Genomic DNA, 20,755 nt, shown 5'->3' on the forward strand with positions numbered 1-20,755 from the left:
AGCTATGTGAGAGAAAATAAATAAATAAATAAATAAATAAAAAATAAAATAAATAAATAAATTATTATGATCCACGCAAGAAAATGCTCCAGATTTCAAGTTATCAGCACAATTCCGCAATGAGGCAGTTGTCTATCAGATAATTAGTAAACAAATAAGCATTTGGCTGGGATCTGATGCAACTGCATCATTTAATGCTCCGAATGGGTTATTACTGTGGGGTAACACTTATATGTGGCATGGAAGTTTACTTTATTGTTGTTAAATTAAACAGTGGTTTAGCTTATGTAATTCAAGTTTATTTTATCACTATTTAATTAAACTAAGATTAAACTGTTATTTTGCTCATACATGTTTACCTCAGAACATAGAGACAGCTACTATTTACATGTGTGCAAAGTACGCCACGCGCCCACTCACGTTATGAAAATCAGCACACCCTGTCAGGGCTTGATTAATGAAGATATTTTGGAAGGATATGAAAGCAAAAATCATCATCCTGACTGTCAAGTTTAAACACACTATCTTAAGTCAGCAACACACTTATGCTCATTCACCCCTGTGCCTATTGTGCTGCAGATTGCAAGACACTGTCACTGCTTATGAAGTAGATGGAGGCTGGACATTCTAAAAAATGTTGGGGATGCCAATATTATGTAGCTGCAATTGCATCCACCACAAGGCAATAATCAGCTGACCTCAGATAGGCAGCTGCTGAACAAATAAGTGGCTGCAAATCTGATAACTGGTCGATCTCAGCCCCCCCACCATTTGCATACATGCCTTTATATGCTCTACTGCTCTGCTGGCAAGCTGAATGCAAATCGTGTTCTCCTCAATTTAAATCCTAACTGTTTATTAAAGCAAACTGGTTTTCATGGTAATACTACAGACTGTAAACTGTGCTCTACAGAAGTATACCCCTAGTAAGTGGATAAGGATGGAAAAGACCCATCTTGATTTGGCAGCAAAATTCAGAAAATGCTGAGGTAGGCAAGACTGTTGCCTCTCAGTTCAAAAGAGAACACACATATGACAACAAGCAAAAGTTACTAGAGACTCGTACATCTTTAACAAAAATCTATGCGCGAAGCAAACAACTGCCACTGGAAACAACTGCCACTGTCATACCTTAGCAAAACATATGGCTGAAAACCAAAGTAAATTTTGGTCCTATTTAAAACTGCTAAGCAGGTCTAAGGCTTTTATTCAACCACTCGCTGAGTCTGGTGAGTGGTAGTAAAAGATAGGAAAAGGAAAGCTGAAATTTTAAATTTCATGTTTAAGATATCATTCACACAGGAAAATCGTACAAACATACTGTTGTTTGACCATTGCACAGACACCTGTATGGATACGACATAGTAATAGGCATCCCTGCCATACTGAAACAAGTGAAAGAACTGAAAACAATTAAGTCGCCAGATCCATATGAAATCCCAGTTTGATTTTACAAAGAATACTCTGCAACATTGGCCCCTTAGTTTGCATTTATCATGAATCTTTCATCTAAGGCCAAGTGCCAAGTGACTGGAAAAAAGTGCAAATTACTCCTGTATATAAGAATGGTAAAAGAACAGACCCTCAAAATTACAGACCAATGTTCTTAACATTGGTTTGCTGTAGAATTCTTGAACATATTTCAAGTTCAAATATAATAGACCAAAAAGCTTCTAGCAGACTTTTAGAAAGCATCACTAGTGCATGGTTCAAGCTGCCTTTTTCTCACATGATTTACTGCAAACTATGGATAAAGGGCAACGGGCAGATTTCATATTTCTAGATTCAGGAAAGTATTTGACATGCCACCCCACTGTAGACTGTTAAAGAATGTATGAGCATATGGAAAAGGTCCCCAGATATGCGCTTGGCTCTAAGACTTAAGTAATAGTTGTCGTTGACTGTGAGCGTTTATCAGACACAAGGGTATCCTCAGGAGTACCCGAGGGAAGTGTGATAGGACCACTATTATTTTATACAAGGTGAAGAAAAATTGTGTCATGAAATTGTAACCCTGGATAGCTGATGCCAGAATGAAGCAAAATTACTAATGTTGTGTAGGTCTACAAAGCACAATTTTTAAACTACGGAAACTTGGCGCCCCGTGCTCCAATTGGCCACAGGATTGCCCTGTTGCCGGATGCTCTGGACAACGCATGACCACGAATGCTTTGCCTGCCGGGCATCACAATGTATCCTAGGTGGCCCGCACGCTCGGTGGTAGTGCGCCAGCCTTCAACTCTGGGAGCGAATCCGCTGGGGTCCTGACACATCTATTGTAGTTCCATGATAAGAATTACTGGGAACAAACTCGTCAACAGCTGTTAATTCGTATACAGAAAGTCTTTTACAAATTGTGTTGGCCCTAAAAAGGGCCTTATTTAATTAAAGCAGATGCTCGAACTGGCAACCCTTTGACAAGACACAAGCTTGGTAACGTCGAACGGTATTTTGCCGAACTCTTTTAAAGAATCCTGGCATTCCCTGGATGTGATTGGCAGCATGCTGAATGTGATCCATTAATTTCTCTTTGTTTCTAGATGATTTGCAAGTGGGTAGGTGAACTAAAATCTTGAATAGCCACAGGAAAAAGTCCGGTGGCGTGAGGCCTGGTGATCGCGGAGGCCATCTCCTAAGAGCACCTCTGCCAATTACCCAGCCATTGAAGAGTTCATTTACATATCCGCGCACAGCATGACTGTTATGTGGGGCGCCCCATGCTGCAACCACATGCGTAACTGTATGTCTAGGGGAGCATCTTCCAGCAGGCCGGGTAGATTTTCTTGCAAAAAGTGAAGGTAATTTGCCCTGGTAACTCAAGGAGGTAGACAACCAGCCCAATCAGATGATCACCCACAATGCCCGCCCAAATGTTGAGTAAAAATTGTTCCTGGTGTCCGTGGATGTATGTGACATGAGGATTTTCCCTTGCTTGTAATGAACGTTTCGAATGTTGTAAAGGCCATCCTGATGGAAGGTGCACTCGTCGGTAAACAACACACTGGTGAGGGAGTCAGAATCTCATGCAACACGTCAGCAGAAACCACCAGCAAAACCCTAGCCTGTGTTCATAGTCTGCCACAGGATTTAGTTCTTGGACTGGATGGAACTAAATGGATGCAGGCCATCATCCCTCAAAACCTCCCAGACTAACTGATGAGTGGCCCCCATGTTGCGTCCAACCGCTCAAATACTTGTCGTAGGCGCTTCCTCGAAGCGCTCCAGAACAGTCTCTTCAAATGCAGCACCCTGTCATGCTTGAGGTCTTCCAGCAATACTATGATATAACGCTAACGAACCAGTTCCGCTAAGTCGCTTGTGAATTGCTGTAAACGTTTGCGAGTGTGGGTGGCATCTTGCTGGGTACCATTCCTCACACAACCGTCGAGCTTCATGCGCATTACTGTCAGCTAGTCCACAAACAAAAACCATATATCGCTGTTCTTCTAACAAATACTTTGTCGCCATGCTTACTGTATGACTAAATCACAGGCGACGTGAGTGCGCTCTGAAGCAAAGCTTACATGTGAACACATCTGACGTGAGGTGGAGACAAACAGCAAGACCTATTCGACACGTGTGCGTATCACATTGCGGCAGTGACGGGGTGAGGGACGTGAATTTTAAAATTTTCCCGGCGAATTGACTGTTCAAACAAATTTCGGGCTTGCAGCCGGTCGTCGTTCAATACTTCGCACGATATTTCAACTGGGCACCTGCCAGTCATCTTCAGGTGAGCCGTCGCAGGCTGGTGAAAACGTCCTCCGTTCCGCAATATATAGCGTACTGTAAGTATTCTGTGCATGCGTCGAAAACTTGATAGTTGAACCACACTGCCCACCGGCAGTGCCCTCGCTGGTGGAATAGCGGAACTCAGTCGCCCTCTGCGTTGCTGTTTGCCACGGCCGTCGACGCACTCTGTCGTCTTCGATTTGAGCAAATCGTGGAGATGATGGGATTCCATGCACTGTCCAGCTGATAGCCGCTGTCACGGTTCAACAGATTTTCCGCCAGTCGTATTTCTATGGATTCTTTAATAATGGTGTCCCAGAAAGACGTTGCTGTGGACAAAATCATTATTTTCTCATACTCCATTGAATGTCCAGTAGAAATACAATGTTCAGCAATAGCGGACTTGCCTTGCTGCAAAAGGTGGGTGTAACGTTGATGTTCAGTGCAGCGTTCTTTCACGGTGCGTGTGGTTTGACCTATGTAAGCCATACCACATTGGCACAGTATCTTGTAAATTCCGGCCTTTCGTAGTAACAGATTGTCCTTAACTGATCCCACAAGGTCCGCAATCTACGATGGTGGGCGGAAAACCACTTTTACCTGAAATTTTTGGAGGATTCTTGCTATTTTAAACAAAGTGTTGCCAACGAAAGAAAGAAAAGCTAAAGATTGTTCCGGCATGTTCTCCTCTTTATTCACTTCCTGCTTCTTAGTTTTAACTGTTAGTGCCCTGTTAATCTGCCGGATGGAATACCCATTTTCGCTGAAAGTTTTGTCTCAAGTACAGATAGTGTTGAGGATCAGTGGACAAAGTTCAAAACCATCGTACAATATGCGTTAGATGAGTATGTGCCAAGCAAGATCGTAAGAGATGGAAAAGAGCCACCGTGGTAAAACAACCGAGTTAGAAAACTGCTGCGGAAGCAAAGGCAACTTCACATCAAACATAAACATAGCCAAAGCCTTGCAGACAAACAAAAATTACGCGAAGCGAAATGTAGTGTGAGGAGGGCTATGCGAGAGGCATTCAATGAATTCGAAAGTAAAGTTCTATGTACTGACTTGGCAGAAAATCCTAAGAAATTTTGGTCTTATGTCAAAGCGGTAGGTGGACCAAAACAAAATGTCCAGACACTCTGTGACCAAAATGGTACTGAAACAGAGGATGACAGACTAAAGGCCGAAATACTAAATGTCTTTTTCCAAAGCTGTTTCACAGAGGAAGACTGCACTGTAGTTCCTTCTCTACATTGTCGCACAGATGACAAAATCACCATAATAGATAGACAGAGGGATAGAGAAACAATTAAAATCGCTCAAAAGAGGAAAGGCCGCTGGACCTGATGGGATAACAGTTCGATTTTACACAGAGTACGCGAAGGAACTTGCTCCCCTTCTTGCAGCGGTGTACCGTATGTCTCTAGAAGAGCGTAGCGTTCCAAAGGATTGGAAAAGGGCACAGGTCATCCCCGTTTTCAAGAAGGGACGTCGAACAGATGTGCAGAACTATAGACCTATATCTCAAACGTTGATCAGTTGTAGAATTTTGGAACACGTATTATGTTCGAGTATAATGACTTTCCTGAAGACTAGAAATCTACTCTGTAGGAATCAGCATGGGTTTCGAAAAAGACGATCGTGTGAAACCCAGCTCGCGCTATTCGTTCACGAGACTCAGAGGGCCATAGACACAGGTTCACAGGTAGATGCCGTGTTTCTTGACTTCCGCAAGGCGTTCAATACAGTTCCCCACAGTCGTTTAATGAACAAAGTAAGAGCATATGGACTATCAGACCAATTGTGTGATTGGATTGAGGAGTTCCTAGATAACAGAACGCAGCATGTCATTCTCAATGGAGAGAAGTCTTCCGAAGTAAGAGTGATTTCAGGTGTGCCGCAGGGGAGTGTCATGGGACCGTTGCTGTTCACAATATACATAAATGACCTGGTGGATGACATCGGAAGTTCACTGAGGTTTTTTGCAGATGATGCTGTGGTGTATCGAGAGGTTGTAACAATGGAAAATTGTACTGAAATGCAGGAGGATCTGCAGCGAATTGATGCATGGTGCAGGGAATGGCAATTGAATCTCAATGTAGACAAGTGTAATGTGCTGCGAATACATAGAAAGATAGATCCCTTATCAATTAGCTACAAAATAGCAGGTCAGCAACTGGAAGCAGTTAATTCCATAAATTATCTGGGAGTACGCATTAGGAGTGATTTAAAATGGAATGATCATATAAAGTTGATCGTCGGTAAAGCAGATGCCAGACTGAGATTCATTGGAAGAATCATAAGGAAGTGCAATCCGAAAACAAAGGAAGTAGGTTACAGTACGCTTGTTCGCCCACTGCTTGAATACTGCTCAGCAGTGTGGGATCCGTACCAGATAGGGTTGATAGAAGAGATAGAGAAGATCCAACGGAGAGTAGCGCGCTTCGTTACAGGATCATTTAGTAATCGCGAAAGCGTTACGGAGATGATAGATAAACTCCAGTGGAAGACTCTGCAGGAGAGACGCTCAGTAGCTCGGTACGGGCTTTTGTTAAAGTTTCGAGAACATACCTTCACTGAAGAGTCAAGCAGTATATTGCTCCCTCCTACGTATATCTCGCGAAGAGACCATGAGGAAAAAATCAGAGAGATTAGAGCCCACACAGATGCATACTGACAATCCTTCTTTCCACGAACAATACGAGACTGGAATAGAAGGGAGAACCGATAGAGGTAATCAGGGTACCCTCCCCTAAACACCGTCAGGTGGCTTGCGGAGTATGGATGTAGATGTAGAATACTGTCTTTAGATAGGCGAGTTCTTGAGGTAAGCTATCTAGATCTGAAACAGTATGAGCTCTATGAACAAGTGTTTTAAGCAAACTCATGGTTTGCGATGGTGATGGCAACTCGATGCTTGCAGGTATGAGTGGGTTTCCGGTAAACTGAATGCCCTAGAGAACCATCATTCTTCCTTCGAACCAGGACATCCAAGAAAGCCAAACAACCATCTTTCTCTATTTCCATGGTGAACAGGATGTTGCTATGAATGGAGTTGAGGTGATGTAGAAACTTCATTAATTTATCTTCTCCATGAGGCCACACTATGAAAGTGTCATCCACATACCGCCAAAAAACTGTTGGCTTCAGGGCAGCTGATTCAAGCGCTCTCTCTTCAAAATCCTCCATAAAAAGGTTGGCCACCAAAGGAGACAGGGGACTACCCATGGTGACCCTGTCAGTCTGTTTAAAATATTCTTGATTAAACATAAAATAAGTTGAGGAAAGAGCGTGCCTGAACAAAGCAGTGATACCAACAGGAAACGTGTTACCACCAGCGAGGGTGCTGCCGGCAGGCAGTGTGGTTCAACTATCAAGTTTTCGACGCATGCGCAGAATACTTACAGTATGCTATATATTGTGGAATGGAGGACGTTTTCGCCAGTCTGCGACGGCTCACCTGAAGATGACTGGCAGGTGCCCAGTTGAAATATCGTGCGAAGTATTGAACGACGACCGGCTGCAAGCCCGAAATTTGTTTGAACAGTCAATTCACCGGGAAAATTTTAAAATTCACATAAGACGCCTTTACGGGGAGGAGATGGCCTCACATATCCCAAGTTTTGAGAAGCTACGTGGTAAAAGAGGAAAGCTTTTAAGTTCATTAACCATTTTATTGAGATGTCGGGACCATGGCATTATACCAAAATTCGCTAGAGTAACTCATTTCATTAAGACCGCTACTGCACGGAAGATTACTGAGAAGGCTAGTCATGCTATTGTCAAGGAGAGGATTTGCTATACAAGACGAAGGTTAGATGCTATTTCAGCAGAACTTGACCAGTTACATCTGAAGGTTGCAAGGTATCTTTCTCCTGTATCATGGGACTGGGTTGATGGAGTGACTTCGGCTAAGTTCGAGTGGATCCACAATGATGCTAATTGTCGGCAGATATCAAAATTTGATCGACTGTTGCCACAGAAGCCGTCGCCAGAAGGGATAATGGTACGACGTTCCGTTGTCAATCTCACGGAGAAGAATTTGGACGACGCTATGCTGTCTGTATTAAGCAAGGGACTCAATTTTGCACCTACACCTACAGCACCGCCATTAATAAGTATTTTGAGTGGTGTAGAAGAAGCTGTACGACGTCTTCCTTTGGATGCTGCAGACGAAATAAGAAGGGAAACTTGCCGTGCTCTGTTGAAGGCTCCTACTCAACGCAGTAATTTAACCTCTGCAGAAAGGGCTGCATTACGAAATCTGAGAGAGGACCCTGACGTAGTGGTATTGAAAGCTGACAAAGGTAATGCAACTGTTTTATTACCTCGTGGTGTGTATAAAGATAAGATGTATGGTCTGCTATGCGACTCTACCTATAGGAGGATTGATTACGATCCTACAGGACGTGTGCAACGAAAAACTTCAGCACTATTAAATTCCTCCTCCTTACCGCAAGAGACCATCAAGAGGTTAAGACCACATGGTTGTGTACCTCCAAGACTGTATGGCCTTCCAAAGATTCATAAAGAGGGTCTTCCTCTGCGTCCAATAGTGAGCAACATTGGAGCTCCTACATATGATTTAGCTAAACATCTCGCTTCCTTACTGAGACCTTTCGTAGGCAAGTGCTCACATCACATACGAAACTCAGCTGATTTTATCAATAGACTAGGGGCTCTACGTCTTAGCAGTGTAGACCTTCTAGTAAGTTTTGATGTGGTCTCACTTTTTACAAAAGTTCCTCTTGCAGATTCTTTGACACTGATTGGTAACATGTTTCCTGTTGATATCACTGCTTTGTTCAGGCACGCTCTTTCCTCAACTTATTTTATGTTTAATCAAGAATATTTTAAACACACTGACAGGGTCACCATGGGTAGTCCCCTGTCTCCTTTGGTGGCCAACCTTTTTATGGAGGATTTTGAAGAGAGAGCGCTTGAATCAGCTGCCCTGAAGCCAACAGTTTTTTGGCGGTATGTGGATGACACTTTCATAGTGTGGCCTCATGGAGAAGATAAATTAATGAAGTTTCTACATCACCTCAACTCCATTCATAGCAACATCCTGTTCACCATGGAAATAGAGAAAGATGGTTGTTTGGCTTTCTTGGATGTCCTGGTTCGAAGGAAGAATGATGGTTCTCTAGGGCATTCAGTTTACCGGAAACCCACTCATACCTGCAAGCATCGAGTTGCCATCACCATCGCAAACCATGAGTTTGCTTAAAACACTTGTTCATAGAGCTCATACTGTTTCAGATCTAGATAGCTTACCTCAAGAACTCGCCTATCTAAAGACAGTATTCAGCGAAAATGGGTATTCCATCCGGCAGATTAACAGGGCACTAACAGTTAAAACTCAGAAGCAGGAAGTGAATAAAGAGGAGAACATGCCGGAACAATCTTTAGCTTTTCTTGGAAATCTTTCTTCCCATGAACCATTCGCAACTGGAAAAGGAAAGGAGGGGAAGGGGAGAGGGAGTGACAGTGGTATGTAAAGTACCCTCCATCACACACTGCAAGGTGGCTTTCAGAGTATAGATGTAGATGTAGAGAGAGAATGAATGAATGAATGAAGAGAAGATCAGTCTAACTGTGCCTGGAATAAAGCAAGACCGTGATCTTTCTTGTTACCCTATTTGTTGAGTCATCCTTGTCTTAGTATAATTTTAAATTAGAGAAACAATATTTTCACAGATCTTTCCAACTATACTGCATTCTCACTTTTACCCAACTTGATGCCAAAATATTATAAACATACTGATCATAAAAACCGATCTGAAGGTCTCTCTGGTAGGCCATTAAACAAAAATACAGGTCGATTAACCTCTGCTTATGGGGTAACAGTGGACTGATGCATAACCTTCAAAATATCTAACTTCCTCAAACCCATTTTTCTTACTTAATGACGAATGACTGGTTCTCAGAAGTAGGTAACTGTCAACTTTTGTAAATGTCACTGTGTATGTATAGCACTGTTACAGACAATGAATTATCAAAATTTTACAAACAAGTAGGTGTCTAAAAACAAGGGTGGAAATGTCACATTGTGAAAATTTCAGTCTGGTAATAAGCGAAGGTGGCAGTTCTGTTCACACTGAAGTGTGAGTGTGTGTGTGTGTGTGTGTGGGGGGGGGGGGGGGGTCAACAGTCTACGGTCATTTTTGCTTCTACAGCATTTACCCCATCTCACCTATGCTTCACAGTTCTTTTCTCCATTTTTCATTCTTGTGGTGGTCATTCCAACTGCTGGCTTTTGACTGCAAATTATGCCCAACCTTTTATACTTTATTCTAGTTTAATCTTATGTCCCATTTTAAAAACTCCTTTCTTCCTTGCACCTATCTTCTCCACTTTCTCACTTGATATTGTTCCCTGACCCTCTCCTCCCGTTGCTGAAACTACAGTGATTCATCTTCAAAGATAGTGGCAAAGGTAGAATTCACAATGAGATTTGGTAAAACACTCATAACATTTCTGTATTTCACATAATCTATTTTCTTGAATTATTGAATGATGTTAGTATAATTAGCTATATTCTATCTAAAAAGTATGTTTTATCCATCACTATGTACATTATTGTTACAACAACAATATGAATTGGACAGATTGCAACTCACCACACAGAATAGGTGTTGAGTGTAAGATCAGCACATTTAAAAGTAGACTAAACTATCAAAGTCCTTGATTAAATTTAGAAAAACAGACATATTCGTATGCACACACGAACACATGATCACTGTCATTTCCAGGTGCTGAAGCGCAACTGCAGTGAGCAGCAATCTGAATTTGGGTGGGGTTGTGGAGTTACAGAAGAGGCATGATGGGAGGATGTGAAGAGATAGCAGGAAGTTGCTGTGGTGTTGCCTGTGGAAATATCCAGGGATGTGGCAGGAATAGGATTATGGGCTCCTAGTTTTAGCATTGGGAGACTGTGCCGAGAGGAAAAATGGGACAGCAGAGAAGGTGAAAGGATTATCAAGTGTGCTGAGGGATGGGAGAGATGTGTGATTTTGGACTGGGAGCAAATATGGACATAGAGGCATGTGGACGGCAGTGATTAGAGAAGGCTGAGGCTGGGATCAGTTACAGGGACAAAGGATATGTTGCAGGGAGCCTTCGCATCTGTACAGTTCAGGAAATCTGGTGTTGGTAGGAAGAATCCAGATGGCACGGGTTGCTAAGCAGTGAAAGTCAAGTATGCCATGTTGCACACATCATGCTCAGCAACTGGACAGCCCAACTGTCTTTTCACCAGAGTATGACAGTGGCCATTCATGTGGACAGGTGGTTAGTTGGGGGTCATGCCTATAAAGAATGCCACCAGCAGTTGCAGTTAGGTTAGTAGGCCTAGTGGCTGCTTTGATAGGTAGCCCTGCTGTTCATGGGATACAACATGACTGTGACAGTATGGGAGTAGGTGGTAGTGGGGGGGGGGGGGGGGGGGGGGGATCTATGGGACAGGTCTTGCATCTAGGTCTTTTACAGGGATGTGAGCCATGGGGCAAGGGGATGGGAGCAGTGGTGGAATACAGACAGGTAAGGATTTACATAGATTGGGTGGGAGAGAGGCAGAAGAAAGGCAGACTATCACTGTGGAAGGAGTGAGGAGGACTTTTCTCAATGCAACACATAATGAGAGGTAGTTGAAATTCTGGTCGAGAATGTGGTACTGAGTCAAGAAGTAGCTGCTCCTCTGTGGCCTGTCAGTGGGTGTGTGAGGGATGATAGGTGACTGGGGAGACAAGGCACAGGTATCTGCTTCCGATATGGCGTGGAGGTAATTTCAGTCTGTAAAGGCCTCAGTGAGGCCCTCAGTACATTTGGAGAGGGACTACTCATCACTGTGGATGCAACAACATGTGGCTCAGCTGTACGGGACGGACTTCTCGGTGTGGAATGGAAGGCAGTAGTTAAAATGGAAATATATTTCGTGGTTGGTAAGTTTAATATGTACAGGCAGAGAAACCTAAGTGGCGGAGGTTGAGGTGGCATGTTGGTCTGAGTAGAATCATGTGAAGCAAATGGGGAAAAAGACGCTGAACTTCTGGAGGACTGTGGACATGGTTCCTCATGTTCTGTTTTGATAATGAACATAGCATCAATGAATCTCCACCAGGTGAGAGGTTTTCTTTGTGAGTCATCAGTCTTCTGACTGGTTTGATGCAGCCCACCAGGAATTACTCTCCTGGACAAATCTTTCCATGTCAGCATACCACTAGCAACCTACATCCTCAATTATTTGCTAGATGTATCTCTGACTCCCTATAAAGTTTTTACCCTCTAGCCAAACAATGCTGTGCTCCAAACAAACATTCTCAGAAACATCTTCCTCAAATTAAGGCCTCTGTTTGAGACTAGCAGACTTCCCTTTGCCAGAAATGCCTTTTTTGCCAGTGCTAGTCTGCTTTTTATGTTCTCCCTGCTCTGTCAGTTATGGGTTTTTTGCTGCCTAGGTAGTAGACTTCCCTAACTTCATTTACTTTGTGATCACCAATTCCTTGCTGTTCTCATTTCTACTGCTTCTGATTAGTTTTGTCTTTCTTTGGTTTACTTTCAGTCCATATTCTGTACTCACTAGACTGTTCATTTCATTCAGCAGATTCTGCAATTCTTCTTCCTTTCACTGAGGATAGCAACGTCACCAGCAAATATTATCATTGATCTCATAGCACCTAGAATTTTAATCTCACCTTTCAACCTTTATTTTATTTCTGTCACTGCTTCGTTGATGATAGACTGAACTGCAGGGGTGAAAGACTATGGTATATCTGTGCACTTCATTCTTGGTCTTCCACTCTTATTGACCACTCTTGGTTCTTGTACATAGTGTATATTACCCATCTTTTCCAATAGTTTAGCCCTATTTTTCCTCAAGATTTTGAACATCTTGCACCGTTTTACATTATTGAATGCTTTTTCTGAGTCGACAACACCTATTTTTCTTGTACTGCTTCCATTACCACCTGCTATGTCAGAACTGCCTCTTTGGTGTCTTTACCTTTCCTAAAGCCAAACCTATCATCACCCAACACATACTCAATTTTCTTTTCCACTCTTCTGCATATTATTATTCTTGCCAGTAACTTGGATGTATCAGCTGTTAAGTTAATGGCATGATAATTCTCACATATGTCAGCTCTTGCAATCTTGGAAATTGTGTAGACAATGTTTGTCCAAAGTGTCTGACAGTATACTGACAGTCTTGTACATTCTAAACACCAAAGTGAATAATCTTTTTGCTGCCACTTCCCCCAATGATTTTCGAAATTCTGATGGAATGTTATGTATTCCTTCCGCCTTATTTGATTTTATGTCTTCCAAAGCTCTTCTAAATTCTAATTCTGATTCCCTATTATGGTATATTGATAATTTTCACTTATGGACCGTCTGACAGCAACTGAATAAAACACAATTTTAGTGCCATACGCGTTTCGCCTTTATTTTCTGCAAGGCATCATCAGTGGCAGGTTGCGTAGACAGTTTCTTACATATTACGCTCCTGTTGCATTTTTGGTGTTGTTCTTCTTCCTATGAGCGCCAATTTGCTGTTTTTTCCACATTCCACAGCACTCTGCACTGAACGCTTCCCTATCTTTTCCCTATCAACTCCTGTTTCCTCTACCATGTCATCAGATATATCCTATCCCTCATAGAGGTATTCACTGTACTATTTCCACCTATATGCTCTCTCCTCTGCATTTAACGGCGGAATTCTCATTCTACTCTTAATGTTACTGCCCTCGTTTTTAATACCACAGAAGACTGTTTTCACTTTTCCGTGTGCCAAGTATGTCGGTCCTTCCAGCTATCGCTTCTTTTTCAATTTCTTCATGTTTTTTATGCAGCCATTTCGCCTTAGCTTCCTAGCACTTTCTAATTATTTCTTTCCTAAGTGACTTGTTTTTCTGCATTCCTGAATTTCCTTGAACTTTTTTATACTTTCTTTTTCCATCGATTAACTGAAATATTTCTTCTGTTACCCACAATTTCTTCACAGTGACCTTTCTTATACCTGTGTTTTTCTTTTCAACTTCTGTGATTGCCCATTTTAGAGATGTCCATTGCTCTTCAATTGAACTGCCTACTGCGCTATTCATTACTGCAATATCTATAGCCTCAGAGAACTTAAGCGTCTCTCTTCATTCCATAGTACTTCTGTATCCCACTTTTTTGTGCATTGTCTCTTAAACTTCAACCTACTGTTCATCATTAACAAATTTTAATCTGAGTCTATATCTACCCTTGGGCACACCTTACAATCCAATATCTCATTTTGGAATCTCTGTCTGACTATGATTTAATCTAATCTAACTGAAATCATCCTAACTGAATCTAACTGAAGTCTTCCTGTATCTCCTGGCGTCTTCCATGTATACCTCCTCCTCTTGTGATTCTTGAACAGAGTATTCACTGTCAGCATCTGAGATTTATTGCAGAATTCAATTAGTCTTTCTCCTCTCTCATTCCTAGTATCAAGCTCGTATTCTCCCATAACCCTTTAATCTACTCCTTCCCCTACAGCCACATTTCAATCCCCCATGACTATTAGATTTTCCTCTCCTTTTAATGTCCACAGCTCACAGTCTAGTGGCTAGCGTTGCTGCTTCTGGATCACAAGGTCCCGGGTTGGGGATTTTCTCTGCCTGGGGAATGGGTGTTTGTGTTGTTTTCTTCTTCATCTTCATCTTCATCATCATCATCTTCATCTTCATCATTTGTGAAAGTGGCTACATTGGACTGTGTAAAAATTGGACTATGTAAGAATTGGGACTCTGTACAGGTGCTGATGAACACGCAAACCAATCATCATCATCATCATCATCATCATCATCATCATCATCTCCTTTTACATACTGAATTACCCAGTCAGTGTCCTCATATACTTTGTCTATCTCTCCATCTTCTGCTTGCGACGTCGGCATGTATACCTGAACTGTTGTCGGCGCTGGCTTGCTGTCGATTCTGATGAGAACAATCCTATCACTGAACTGTTCACAGTAACTCACTCTCTGTCCGACCTTCCTACGAGGGTAATCTCAAAAGTAAGGTCTCCTATTATTTTTTAAGTACATAGACCTGTTTATTTCTACAATGGTTTACATCAGTTTACAGCTTGAACATTTAGCTATTTTTCGACATAATCACCATTTTTGTCGATGCATTTTTGTAGACACTGTGGCAGTTTTTGTTTGCCCATGTCATACCAGCTCTCTGCATTGCTGTTCAGAAAGTTATGATCCACTTCTTTCACCTCGTCGTCAGAGCTGAATTGTTGGGACCACAATTAATGCTGACAGGTACTGTGAGACTCTGAAAAAACTCAAACGGGCAATTCAGAACCAGAAAAGAGGAATGTTGAGCAAGGGCATACACATTCTCCATGACAACACTCACCCACGCATCACTCAGCAAGCCCTTGCTCTCTTCCAACAGTTTCAGTGGAAATAATCACCCACTTTATAGTCCTGACTTGGCGCCCAGTGACTATCACCTGTTGCCTAGGTTAAAAGAACATTTGGCCGGAAAGCGATTCAGCTCTGACGACGAGGTGAATTAAGAGGTTCATAACTTTCTGAATAGCATGGCGGCGAGGTCGTATGACATGGGCATACTAAAACTGCCACAGCGTCTACAAAAATGCATTGACAGAAATGGTGATTATATCAAAAAACAGCTGAATGTTCAAGCTGTAAACTGACATAAACCATTGTAGAAATAAATAGGTAACGTACTTATAAAAAAATAGGAGACCTTACTTTTGGGAATACCCTGGTATTTGTAACAAATACTACTCCCATTCTTTCATTCTCTGCTGCTGTTGATATTAAACAGTACTCATCTGGCCATATATCCTCGTCTTCTTTCTGGAAATTTCACTTCACTGATGCCCACTGTATCTAGACTGAGCCTTAGCATTTCCCTTTTCAGATTTTCTAGCTTTCCTACTAAGTTCACACTTCTGACATACCAAGTACTCACTCATAGAAAATTATCTTTCAGTTGGATATTTAACATTTTTCTTGTCATCACCTCCCCCTTGGCAGTCCCCTCCTGGAGATCTGAATGGGGGACTATTTTGGAATCTTTCACCAATGGAGAGATCACCATGTCACTTTTCAATTACAGGCCACATGTACTGTGGATACATGTTACGTGTCTTTAATGTAGTGGTTTCCATTGCCTTCTGCATCCTCATGCCACTCATCATTGCTGATTCTTTCACCTTTTAGGGGCAGTTTCCCACCCCAAGGGCAAGAGAGAGTCCTGAACCTCTGCCTGCCCTTCCACCCTTGTTGACAAGGCCATTGACCTCGGGTTGCCATTGCTGTGAATTTTAATTCAATCCCAAATTTTCCATTGTTGTATTTACAGCAAGTAGACTACACACGTATCACATTTCACACACTAATCACAATCAAAATGATTGGCATAAGAACAGAGAGAGAGAGAGAGAGAGAGAGAGAGAGAGAGAGAGAGAGAGAGAGAGAGAGAGAGAGAGTGGGGGGGGGGGGGGGGGGGGGCGTGAGCGCATGCATGTATATTTCCTAACCAAATGGAAACAAATAACTGGCAGTGGAAAAACTTTACATGGTGGAATACTCACCTGTTTCACCACTCAACAGGACAACCTGGTTGGCAGCAATTATTTCTAGTATCTCTTTCTGCATTTTATACGCTGGTAAAGTACGTCGGAAGCTCAGAAGTGGTCCTCCAGCCATCTGCCTCTGCTCCAGTTGCTGCTTTAGCATTTTGTCTAAATCAGGATCTCTGCGTTTACTGATAGGAACACGGACTGAGAGAGAGTGTTCAAGATTGGATTCCATGTTGCCTGTTACACTACGAATGAACTGTTGCTTGAACCGAGAGTCCCTTATGTGCTTATATTTATGTTCCAGTCCTTTTGAAACTGATCCACACTGAAAAAAATCAGAATGTGAAAAATTCAAAACCAGAAAAGAAGTACTTGTAATAATTACAAAGACAGGAAATTTCTGTCTCACTTAAGTATTTAAATTAACCCAGTAATCTTTTGAAAAGAGATAAGCATGTCTATTTAATGGGTGGCATGACTTATCTCCAATCTCGAATGTACTGCAAGCTTTTTTCTAACCTTGTTATGATTATAATATTTTAAGACATCATAACTACTCCAAGCAGAGCTCATTAAACAATTACTACATACTTTTTCATTCCTTAGTTCCAAAGAGTAAACTGGTTGTTTGCCAAATTTTCCTGCATATGTAGGAGTTGTCATAATTTAGATTATAAGGTTGATGGTGGAAAATAAATAATTAAAGCACGTAGGAGATTTCAAAGTGAGATTCTGGCAAAGTACTATGGGTTCAACTTGCATCATTGTGCAGCTAAGACCATAAAACAGAAGTCTATCAGTGATAGCTATTCACAATTTTTTTTTTTCGGTAAGTGTAGCATATTAGGTGTGTACAGCACCTCAGTTCTATACAACTAAGTTACTGTTGTATAGTGCAATGATTGTGCTATATAAAACGAGAAGAATTTTTGAGGTGTGCCAATAACTTCTATGATGGTATCAAATTTCCAGCAATGCTGTGTCAAAAATGCTGGGTATCTTCTCTAAAACCAGTTATATCTGTATTAAATGTTTTTGTTATAAATATAAAACCCACCTGACTCATTACCAACACACACACACACACACACACACACACACACACACACACACACACACAGAAGGGGGGGGGCGCGGTCGAGGGGGCAGGGGCGTGGGCGAGGGGGGAGGGAAGGGAAGGGGGGATTGGGAGGGGGAGAGGGAACTGGGAGGGGGAAGGGGGGTGAGAACTGGGAGGGGGAGGGGGAGAGGAAACTGGGAGGGGGAGGAAGAGAGTGCAGGGGAGGGAGAGGGGGAGGGAGAGAGTGGGAAAGGGGAGGGGGAGGGAGAGAGTGGGAAAGGGGAGGGGGAGGGGAGGAGAGGGGGGAGAGTGAGGGGTGGGAGGGGAGGGGGGTAGGGGAGGAGAGAGGTGGAGAGGGGGAGGGGATGGAAGAGGGAGGGGTGGAAGAGGAAGGAGGATGGGAGAGGGAGGGGGGGGGGTAGTAATGGCCATCCCCGATGAGTATGCCTAGTGTGTTGGGAGAGTGGTAAATTCTAGTGAATGGGGAGTTATCACAAAGGGAGTCGCACAGGGTTCAATTTTAGGTCCTCTGCTGTTCCTTATTCATGTGAATGACCTCCCACTTAACATTCAGCAAGCGGAACTAGTACTTTTTGCAGGTGACACGATTGTTATAATAAATCCCATTCCAGAAAAAGTAGCTGAAGATATTGTTAAGGATGTCTTTCAAAGAATTATTAAGTGGTTCTCAGAAAATGGACTCTCCCTTAATTTTGAAAAACCTCGCTATATCCAGTTCTGTACAGCGAATAGGGTCATACCAACAACTGATGTAGCATATGAACAGGGCTCAGTTAACAGCGTAGATTTCTCCAAATTTTTGGGTGTTCACATTGATGACAACTTGAAGAAGCATATTACTGAGCTTCTCAAACAACCAAGTTCAGCTTCTTTCGCTCATTGTATAATCGCTAGTCTTGGTAATATACAGATCAGCCTCCTAACATATTTTGCATATTTCCACTCAATACTGTTTTATGGAATAGTTGTCTGGTGTAACTCACCACTGAGACATAAAGTATTGATTGCACAAAAGAGAGCAGTGAGAATAATTAATGGTGTTCACCCAAGGATGTCATGTAGGCACCTTTTCAAGGAGTTAGGTATTTTAACTGCACCATCAGAGTACATATATTCGCCAATGAAATTTGTTACAAATAATCTGTCTCAATTTGCGAAGAACAGTGATGTTCATACGTACAATACTAGAGGGAAAAATGACCCTTCCTATCCGTTACTGAAGCTGTCAGTTGCTCAAAAAGGAGTACATCATTCAGCAACAAAAATCTTTGATCATTTGCCAAACAACATAAAGTGTCTGGCAGGTAGCAGATCAAGTTTTAAATCTAGCTTAAAATCATTTCTTTTGGACAACTACTTATACTCCATGGTCGAGTTTCTGTTTCAGAAATGGTAAAAATAAATAAATAAATAAGTAAATTTGTACTTCTAAATGTAGTTGCATGTGTAGAACTAAAAATTTCAGTAATATTAATATTGGCACTATTCGTGTGTGTGTGTGTGTGTGTGTGTGTGTGTGTGTGTGTGTGTGTGTGTGTGTGTTATATATCTTGTAATCTGACCTGTTCCACATCATATTGATAAAATAATTGGGAAAAATGATCTACGGAACATGACATAACTTAAAAAACACCTAAACTGTGACCTTCAAGCCAATATTCAGTATGATGACAGCTTTACATTTTAAGAAAGAAAGAAATACTTGAATTGAAGTCTTATACTACAATTACCTCTGCATTTTGTGATCCTCCTCCTTCAGTCTTGGTAGCAGTTGGCAGATTAGGTTTTTCATCTGGAGATTTCCATTTTCTCTCTGCTGCATGCACAATTACCTCAGCATTTTGTGGTTTTTCTTCTTTTTCTTTTTCTTCTTCTTCTTCTTCTTCTTCTTCTTCTTCTTCAGTCTTGATAGCAATTGACAGATTAGGTTTTTCATCTCGAGATTCCCCTTTTCTTTCTGCTATATGCACAATTCCCTCAGAATTTTGTGACTCTTCTTCTTTGGTCTTTACAGCATTTAACAGATAAGGTCTTTTATCCGGACATCCCCATTTTCTCTCTGCTGTATGCAACAACCTCATAATTTTCTCTCTACATGATGGATTTAACTTGATTCGCTGTCTCTGAAAATTGTACAAAATAACTGCAATGGAATGAAGCCAATTCAACAAGCCAATATAAAGAAACATTTTTAATTGTTACAATGGTGGTGTTTGACTCAACTTATACTTACAAACTGTGAGAATATTTTACTAATGTTATGATTCAAGACAAAGTAATTTTATTATTATTATTATTATTATCATTATTTGTTACCAGTATTACCCAACATAATACAATACCAAGGACACAGAATGACTGTCTAATATTCACTTTCAGGAGTCTAGATTCTTCTGTGGACAGATGCATATGGAAGAAGAAATAACTAATCAAACTTTCAGAAATGTTAGTTCTTTCCTCGGGGAGGAAAGAGAAAAAGGCTGGGAAGAATAGAAGGGAGGATCAGATTATCCAAACACCAGACTCAGCAGGACCTAGCCTTGCAACAGATATGTCACTCTTAAACTGGTGTGTAAGTGACTGCCCCCTCACCCCACCTAACCCTCTTTTCACTCCAAGGATGGAAACAGTTCTGAAAGTCTTTACTGTTGAATATGCCTATTGGCAGTACTTGGAATTTCACCTTCAAAAGGCAAGTTATGACCAAACATTCTCTCTCATTGGTATTTTATAGCTTTATAAAGACAACTGTCCAATGCATTTGGTGACAAGACGATGAAGTAAACGTGTGCAGGCCTCTTTCATTTAATATCAGCCTTTCCTCTTCTCTCCCTTGCAGTGTATGACCATCACATTGTGTACAACAATCTTTACTTTGACTGCAATAACTTTTAAATTACACTTTATTTGTAAGAAAACCTGAATGAGCCCTACAGATGCACTTGGATGAATCAACTGAAACTTTCAAGAGTAATATAAAGTTTTTGCCAAGATTTCTCTGCATAAAAACTGTCTGAGTGAGCAGTGATAAGTTGCTGTGCTCCACTGGGTGTATCATATTCAAATATTCTTAAAATATTAGTGTTTATTTTTTCTTTGGTCACAATAATACCCCTTTCAAGTAAGCGTTTCTGAGCATGAAGGCTCTTTGTATAAGTGATAAAACATAACCCTAAAACAAGGCAAATTACCTATTTAATCTTACTTCAATTCCAACTTCCAAAAAACCAGCCAGTGCCAGAGTTGCAGAGTACTACAATAACATGAAACATCTTATTAACAATAAAATATTTATATGCACCAAATTAAACATGACAGTTAACAAGATAAAATATTTTTCCTCTTAA

The 20,755-nt window shown here is 41.5% G+C and overlaps 1 protein-coding gene across 3 annotated transcripts in view; it reads right to left on the minus strand.

Annotated features, from left to right (window-relative positions):
* The window catches only part of LOC126235890 (ATP-dependent DNA/RNA helicase DHX36-like), a 273,504-nt gene that overhangs the window by 166,995 nt on the left and 85,754 nt on the right, over positions 1-20,755 (minus strand). For all 3 annotated transcript variants that reach the window (XM_049944821.1, XM_049944818.1, XM_049944819.1), the window contains exons 4-5: positions 19,139-19,531; positions 16,340-16,652 (exon numbers count right to left, since the gene is read on the minus strand). In XM_049944821.1, the coding sequence (XP_049800778.1) occupies positions 16,340-16,652; positions 19,139-19,531 (706 nt within the window). The remainder of the gene's footprint in view (positions 1-16,339; positions 16,653-19,138; positions 19,532-20,755) is intronic.

The sequence above is a fragment of the Schistocerca nitens genome, chromosome 2, assembly GCF_023898315.1.
Source record: "Schistocerca nitens isolate TAMUIC-IGC-003100 chromosome 2, iqSchNite1.1, whole genome shotgun sequence".
In the NCBI taxonomy this organism is placed as follows: Eukaryota; Metazoa; Arthropoda; class Insecta; order Orthoptera; family Acrididae; genus Schistocerca; species Schistocerca nitens.